General features: G+C 28.8%; 1 protein-coding gene across 1 annotated transcript; it reads left to right on the forward strand.

Annotated features, from left to right (window-relative positions):
* Positions 1–367: 367 nt before the first annotated feature.
* LOC124368220 (putative gustatory receptor 28b) lies at positions 368–8891 on the forward strand. Its single transcript, XM_046825495.1, has 4 exons — positions 368–637; positions 5381–5449; positions 8554–8643; positions 8823–8891. The coding sequence occupies exons 1-4, from the start codon at positions 368–370 to the stop codon at positions 8889–8891; spliced, it is 498 nt and encodes a 165-aa protein (XP_046681451.1).
* The last annotated feature ends 564 nt before the right edge of the window (positions 8892–9455 follow it).

Raw genomic sequence — 9455 nt, forward strand, 5'->3', positions numbered from 1 at the left:
AAGAACGATGGTGATATTATTTTATTATATTATCCTAATGTTATGTAATTTCTCTTTAATCCACGTATACTTTAAATTGTTCTAAAATACATATATTTATTTATTATTGAACGAGTTTTAAGCTACGCATTTATTTCAATACACTTGAATGTATAATTTTTGTAATATATTACACATTGTGTATTGTATTCATCACTTTTGTAAGTTTTTGTTGTGTTTTAATTAATTTAATTTTATTATATGGTGTTATCACTTTTAAACATAAAAAATACGCTGAAAAAGTTTGAAACATTATTTTTAGTAGTCGAATTTTAATTGTCAGACAATTGTGTTATTTTTCTCTATGAAACACAACCTTTTAGGTGATATGCTCTCTAAAGCCAAGAAACTGAGGACTCTGATGAACACCTACTGGATGCTGTGTGACGCTGTACACCAGGCTAATGTCTTTTACGGTGATCAGCTGATGGCCGTTATCTTCACTGCATTTGTCCACATCACTATCACGTCTTACTACTTCTTCTTGTACTTCGGAATGGTTAAAGTGTTCGCATACATTAGTGGTGGAGCTTGGATCCTGATCCACATTTGTTACATGGTTGTCTTAATAAACTCAAGCACGGACGTCATTAACTCGGTAAGTATTGTATTTTGAAGATTCACAATATATTTTACCTGGCTTCTTACGTAATATAAAGTTAACCACATAGTAATGCTATTAAACTAAGAGTTTACAATAAGATGATCTATTTGCCTAAAGGGTGCCGGGTGGCCTCATATAAGCATTCCTGATGTATAATAATTCACTGAATTGTTTTAGTTTGTTAGGTTAGTTATATAAGATACAGTTTAATATCACAGATTAATAATTCCAATGACACATGCTTTCATAGATTCAATTGATTTGAGTAATGGCTGAAAACATATCATCACAAAGTTAATGATCGAGTTGATTCATATAATAATTAATTATTATTAATGTCCATAACAATATATCCATCTTTAGGATAATAATGCCAGTAACACATTCCCTAATAATACTACTGACTTGAGTAATGATTAGGGTATCTTATCATCCTTATTAGGATTAGGTTTATGATCCTAATTACACATATCCTAATCATTGATTCTAAATGCGTAAGAACATCTTACACAAAGACCTTCTACATGACTGGAATTTCAAATGAAAACAGTCTTAAAAATTCAAATAAAATCTCCTGGAAGAATAATTTTTCAGCAATTATAGAAGATTCATTAGGAATTGATCGAGCAAGAATTAAACAAATCAGCCTTATTTATGTAATAAAATGCCAAAATTTAGACCATTTAATGTAATTGAAATTCACTGCAATCTTGTTAAACCAAGTTTTTAAAACCTTTAAAACATTCTAGCAAAGAATCGAAAATTTTGTATACCTGTTTCCCAACTGTTGCTTATGGATAAAAAACAGTGAAAACCGAAATGAAATTGACATTATTCCAATTTAGAAAACAATTCAACAAATTGTGCTATTTGTTCAAGAATATAATGGCAATTTGCTAAAAAATGAAAGCAATACAACAATTTATTTAAGATTTAATCCAGAATAATGATAATTACAAGAAAAACCATTTGTTCCCCACACAAAATCTTTAACTCCAAATCTCAAAATGTGTTACTAATAATAAAAATGTAAATAAAAATAATTGTGAGTCATTCGAGGGCTAATCTGAAAATATTAAAAAAACTTCGTTTTTAGGTAAGAATAAGGTTTTATTGGGATCAAGTAAAAACGGGTTAAAATGATGAAAATTTAAGTAAAATCAAGTGGTCCTGTAAAATATACCCGTAAAAATATTTAAGAATACAGTTCTTTCATGAAACCACTGTATTTATCCAACATAAATATTACTAAGTAATACAACTAAATCGCATGATAATAATATTAATATTAATTAGATAGAACTGCTAGTTTATGATATTTTGTTTGTAAATTACGGAATTGTTGATTTTATCTTCCACATTTGCACTGAAATGGTTTTGTTGTAGATGGAGCTTATATTGGTTACTGTTAAATTAATTACATTAAAACATAAAACCAATATTTAATACTTTTATTTTTTGTGAGGCCTTTCGATAGCAAGGCTATCAGAAAATAGCCTTGCTATCGAAAGGCCTCACAAAAAATAAAAGTATTACATATTGGTTTTATGTTTTAATGTAATTAAGTTAACGGAAATGGTTTAACAAATTCCTCTAATACATTCTTTATAATATGCTTGTTTCTAATATTTACTGCAATGCCAATCGTAAAGTTCGAAAATAATTGTATTATCTTTATATAGTGTACATCCTTTCTTTTCTAAAATTAATTTTTCCATTTTATTATTTACAATGATAGTATAAACCTGATCTTTTTTACGGTTATTTTTTTGAAAATACCTTTAAATGTTTTATTTCTTTACAATTTGTACGTTAATTTTGAAAACTCTTTTACTGCATCTTTATCTACATCTTTTGGCCTTATTTTAACCGTGCTATAAACTGAATTATTATATTTTTAACTGTATTTGGTGAAATATCGACCCACTTAAAGTTTTTATTTATCTCTAAAAAAACTTTCACTCTCTCGTTTTGAGTTTTGTTATATCTCTCAACAAATACTAGATTTTTATTAATTTTCGGTGAAGAAAATTTTAATGTTTTGTTTGTACAAAACTTTCATAAAATTTTTTTTTTTCCATAAACCCTTATCTGTGTGGAAAATATTTGGCGGTTTGTGATTGATTTTATTGCTTTTTTACAATATCTTCAAACGCTTTTGAACCATCTTTAACATTTTCTTGTAACTGCCCTTGACCAAACATTTAAAAGAAGTTTCCATAACATTTCTAAAATACTTAAAGCCTCAATTTTGTTCCTAACAAATTTTTATTTATTACTAAATCGCCCCCTACAAATCATCAATTCCAAAGTTATTATTTTCCTCTGTTTAATCATTTTTCTCACTTGTACATTAATTTCCTTAGCATTAATATCTGTTTCATCTTTATCAACTCTTTATTTTAATAAATATACTTACTTATTCATTAGGTGTTTTTTATAATTTACTTTTATTTTACTTATACTTAGCAGAATTTCTAGATAATCTATTTTTAGTTTGAACAATTTTAGAATCGATATTTTGTGTTTTTCCTTTACCTTTGTGACAGTAAACAAAAATCTTTCGTTTATAAAAATTTATATTAAAAGATTATCCATAGATATTTCATTGATAATTAGCTGTTTTTGGTGGTACTCTTAAGAGATTTTTTCATTGATATTTAACTGTTTTTGGTAGCATTCTTGATAGATTGTTTCATTGTATTTAGCAATTTCTTTTTTGGAGTATTGACAGATTTTTTTATCATTATTTGGTTGATTTAACAGATTTTTCATGGATTTTGAGTGAATTTTCATGCCAAGTTTCCTATTTTGTTTTAAACACCTAAAATATAATTTTTGTAACTAAATGGTGTTGTATCGATCTTGTATTCTAAAACAATTTCTTTGCCATCTTTTGAGCGATGCGATAATTTGTTCATTGTTATTGTAAAGTTCGTGTCTGGAGCTCATTATCACTGTCATTTCTTTATATTATCTAATATTTTGGAATAAGCGTCTCTTTAAATTATGCATATTTAAGGTTTTACCTAGGACACTTCTATTAATCACTTTATATTTAATTGGAATTTGAGAAGATAATTATACGCGTATATTTGTACAGCAAAACTGCAAAATTCTTCCAGTATTTCGTCATTTGGCACGTCTTTGAATTTTCCGATTACTAGCTTATATTCACTGCTGAAACATTCGTGATTTCTCGGATAATCTCTTATACTAGTCGTTCAAATTTTCTTTAACAATTTTGTAAGGATCTTTCGACATATATCAAGATATACGTATGTATGTCAAGATATCAAGATATATATATATATATATATATATATATATATATTGAGATCAAGGAGGATATTTTTTTAATTTATCGTAATAAAACTCGTAATCCTATATAGATTGGTTTGGTTAATTTTAAATTTTTTTGCTCGCAATATAGTTTTCATTGTCAAAGGTTTTGAAGTTTTTCTTCGCTTGTTTCATTTAAAATACTTCATTACGTAATTTTATGTCGCATATATTTCGAAAATATTCTATACTCTTCCCAAATAACGAATTGTTCATCTACTTTTAAAAGCCTTTTTTCACTTTTGTCCAAATATTTTTGTTAAAATCTATGTTTTTTTCGAGTAAGGATTTTTTGTCAAAAGTGATCACTCTGTTAACACTTTTCAAATTATCCCCTCTTCTATATACTATTTGAAATTTCTCGAATAAAAAAAACACTCCACATACTCATATGATTTGTTTCTAAGAGGTAGTAAATCTCTATGGTTTTCATATAAATTTTTTGGATATTCTAGATCAACTTAAAAAATATAACCATAATCTTCATCTTATTGCTGTCTGACATGGAAATGGCATAATTGGCTACAACCCACATACTGCTTACAAATTGCAAATGATCAGCTAAATCATTTAGATTTGTAGAAATGGCTTAGACATCTCCTACATAGCAGATTTTGTGTTCGTGCTTAAATAATTTAAAGGAATTAAGCTAACTTTAGATCGTTATGAAAACGTAGTCATATTGTTCTTAATTTTACAAATAGTAGATCGATTTTTAACTCTTTGTCATATTTTTCTGATATTTATAACGGAACAATATTACATTTTAAATCAAAAACATAGATATTTGTGGACATTTTTTGATACCTGTATTTTGGATAAAAACTTAATTCTTCAAACAATTTTACCTCTTTGAACGATAATGGATAGTCAAATCCAAAAAAAGTTTCATCATTTACTAATTTTTCATATCTATCAGGATCTTTAGAGTTTTCAATAGTGCACCTGATTAAATAACTAAAGCAGAAATCGTCTTTAATTTCGATATTCATACAAGCCTTTTATCTTTGATAAATCGATATATGACCCGGTATTAGTAATTTCCTGGTTATTACGGTTTGAAACAAGTAGTTCGAAGCGTTTTAACTCCCAAGTAATTGGTTGAAGTTAAAGTAGAGATGCCTAATATGTATTTTAATATATACTATCTCTAATAGTTTGTCATCACGTATACATTTCGAATTTAAGATTGATTTATATTTCTTGGTAGTTATTATCCACAGTGCTTTGTAATAGTTGCTTCCAAATGAAAAATATAAAGGAAGAGAAGTAATAATATATAGAAAGCATTAATTACTAGTATTTTTCCATGTTGTCCTATTTCTAAAATGTTGCTGTTCTAATGGGTAATTTGAATTTTAAGTTTTTAAATCTGGATATTTAATGTTATTCTAGGCTGATGAGACAGGAATGTTGATCTCCAAGTTTATGAACAAAGATCTGGATCCAATTTTGAAGAAACAGGTACAAATAATTTTTTATGTCCTATAGTGATATTATAGTAGCAGTACAATTACTAAAATTGGTAAACCTTGCCTTTAACGTGCAATGGTATACATTATTTATAGTATTTAGTTATAATATACATATTAAAATAGTATTATAATATAATAAAAATTATAAACACAACAGTACGTAGATTAATAATGCTTGACATATTTAAATTATGTGACAAAGTTAAATAAATGTCCTATAATACGAGTACAATTTCTTGAAACACTAAAACCGGGTTTTATTATAAATTAACGATGGGACATATTAGTACAAGACTATTATCATAGAATAAATTGTAATAATATAAATCATTGTAGTAACATTACGCAAAACTTTATATTTAACATATATGTTACGTTTTATCCACTAAATATTTAAATGCTAACTGCACTTTTAAAGCACTTACGATTATCCAATACAGAAACTAATACACTTAAGCTCCAATAATTTCCTGAAAGAAACCAGGTTTGCAGTAGGTATTAAAAGTTGAAAAAAGTAATAAGACTTTATATAAATGGAAGTATTTTATGAGATATTTAAAGTACAATAAACTCTGTAAATATAAAACATGGTATACAATTTACTATTTGTAAATACAATACACTATCATATGTTGTTTTGAAGCCATCAAGTGAGTGATAAATATTTTGTACTGGATAATAACCTTCAAACATTTCCAGTCAAACAAGTTAAACAGAATGGTATCATCAAATAAATAACATGTTAAGGCAGATCTGTCTGACAAGGCAATGCTTACAAGAAATCATATAGGATATGGTATTATGAATCTACATAGTACTGTTACTGTAGATTTTGGGTAGCCTAAATTATTTTACTCAGTTTTTATCGTTGTCTGTGCTAATGTGCAACCCCCATTATTATTTCAGTATATATAATTAATGATTTTCGTTGGACATAACATACATAACTAAAGACCTATTGGACTGAGACAAGGCGGTTTTTTAAGGAAGACAAAGGGTTTATTCATCTGAAATACGAGCTCAAGAGCTCATTGCCATTGGAATTACTAGTGGTATTTTCAAAGGACAAAAAATAATGTTATTTCAGAAGTACTGGAAGATACTTTCGAATACACTGATAATGTTCCAATATGAGGAATGGGTAAACAGGATCTCCATGAAAACTTAGGAAACCTTAAAAATGCAGCTAAGAAATACAATCTGACGTTTAACCTCAAGAAATGTAAATTCACACAAAGTACTATATCTATCCTTAGTTATTGCATCAGATATAAATTTATACGTCCCGAATCAAAGAGATTAAAGCTATATTTAATGTTTATATAGCAATGCCTCTGCCTAATGATGTTGCTTATCAGAAACGAACATTGGATAGTTCTCATGCTACTGTAAAACATACTAGAAAAATCATTTCTTGTGACCATTGAACCAGAAAATCAGTTGATGTTTCGGGAGTTGCAATATATGCTACATTGAGGTTAAAATGGACGTCTTGTTGCTTGATTTTTTAAGGCTTTGTCCGGAAGTGGAAAACAACACTCAGCGGTAGATAGATAAGCATAGACCATAGGAGAATCAATTAATAAATGGAGACATATTTTGTTTGGAACACAATTTAATCTCGTAACTGATAAGAAAGTTTTATCATTAATTTTTTACCAAAACGCTTCATGCAATAAAAAATAACTAGATTATTTACTGGTGACTAGAGATTTCTCCTTTTCGTGACATTCAATATTGACTTGATAAAGAAAACGTATTTGCAGACGCACTTTGTCGGATCTGTAATGCTTCTAAAAAGAACAACAAACGTTTTGATATGAAATAGGCTAATTGTCATCCGAGAATAACATGTCTCTACTACTGTGGCTAGGCAGCAAACATTTACCGTACTCTTTGAATAATACCAAATCAAGTAAAAAACCTAGATTACTCAAACAAACTAAGACTTTGATAAAGGCCACTTAATCTCTTGAGGGACCGAATATTGATTTTAAAATCCCCTAACCTCGTCAAGTAGAACTCGTTATATATTAAATATGTTTGAAAAGTAATCTCGCTTTCCATTCTCTTGTCCTGCAAAGAGATGACTTTGAATACTGTGATAGAATGTTTGAAAAACTATTTTCTCTTTATGGAATCCCAAAGCACATCAATTTTGACAAAGGCAAATAATGTTTTTACGAAATAGGGACATATCGACATCAAAAGGGAATTCCAAAAGCATTAACTAGCCCATACAATCCTGCTGGAAATAGAAAAATTTGAAAAGTTTAATGTAATTATATGTATGATCATTGCACTGCCAATAAAATCAGAAGGACTGGACCGACGATACTGGGAGTCTGTACCTTCAGAGTCTGTAAATTACGCTCTTTACTATGTACAGCAACAAAATGCACTCCCCCTGACATAATGTTCATACATCCACGCCGATAGGCAAATGGTACTTCACTAACAACATGGTTACTGCAACCTGGTCCAGTACTATACAGACGAAATCTAAGAAGTAGAATATACGAACCATTAGTTGATAAAGTTAAATTAATACAAGCAAATTCACAATAAGCAGTAATTCGTTATTCTAGCGTAAGACACGTACGGTGTTCCTATGTCACCTAGCTCCCAGAGGCGATTAAAGTCTAACGGTGAGAGATTTGCCCAACTGGTTGGAAGAAAAACAAGCGTAGCATGAACATGAAGGCACAAGACAGGAAATAAAAAAATAATACTGAAGTTGAATTAGAAAAATTCAAACAAACAAATATCATAGTTTCTCCTCAAAGAGGATAAAGAAGAAGGATCTGAAAATATTTCAACTAACACCTCCTAAATTAAGTTGGCAAGAATGTTTCGTAATTTACTATTTGTAAAAACTAGATGTATTGTTTTTTTAATATTAAGGAATTGTTTATACATTGAGATTGTATATTAAGGTTATTTAATTAAATTTTGATTTATTAAAACTTTAGTATGTAATAAGGCTTTCGTGGTTTCATTACAAAGCACAATATTTATGAAACTTGAATTTAAAGGCACAGTATACTTTTATTAATTGGAAAGTAGACACGTATTTATATAGTTTACTTCCAGTTGGAAGGGTTTCTTCTCCAGTTGCCTCATCACAACGCAAGATTCTCTGCTCTTGGATATTTCCAGATTCACAACGAGACTCTCACAGCTGTAAGTAATTACTTTTGGTAGAATTTATCATTGATATATTATTGTGTCATAGTGATAACGTAACAGTCATATTCTCTTTAAGAAACTTCACTCAAGAGATTAATTGCTAAAGCAACAAAATAAACTAGTGAGCATCAAACATGATATGGCAAGTAGACTGAGGTGTTCTGTCTGTACAGATGGCTGGAGCGGTGACAACTTACCTGGTGATTCTGATCCAGTTCCAGACTCAGCCATCATCCACCTAGACTAGAGCAACATAGGTTTTAGAACCAAAGGACTAGATGTAAACATGGACTTTATGTATATATTCATTGGTTCACATTGTAAACATCCACGTGTATTTTTTTCACTTCTGGCCTATAAGCATCTGTTTGGATTATTACACAGAGTAGTAGCAACCAGAATTAATTTTGGTTTAATGTTGATTGAAGAAAGTAAATCTTTGACTAAAAAGTCTCTAAAAAAAGTTGCGTTCATATAAGTATTCATCAGAGTTTAGCGAATTTATAAATGTTTATTATTGTTTACCTTAAAATCTGTTGATAACTTCATTATTTATTTAATTTCTCCACTCATGCGTATTGTCAAAGTTGTGATTTTATCACATACAGATGGCTATCATATATACATTTTAATAAATGTATGAACTGGTGTAAAAAGTTAAAAATCAATTATTTCGTTATTTCCTGTCTCATTTTTGTTTGTTTTCCATTTTTAAATTTTCGTCAACAATACAAAAAGTTTTTTTGGAGAAGTCGGCAATAACCTAATTCTAGCTTTATGCCTTGTATACTACCAGTTAAAATTGG

The sequence above is a fragment of the Homalodisca vitripennis genome, chromosome 8 (assembly GCF_021130785.1).
Source record: "Homalodisca vitripennis isolate AUS2020 chromosome 8, UT_GWSS_2.1, whole genome shotgun sequence".
Taxonomy (NCBI): domain Eukaryota; kingdom Metazoa; phylum Arthropoda; class Insecta; order Hemiptera; family Cicadellidae; genus Homalodisca; species Homalodisca vitripennis.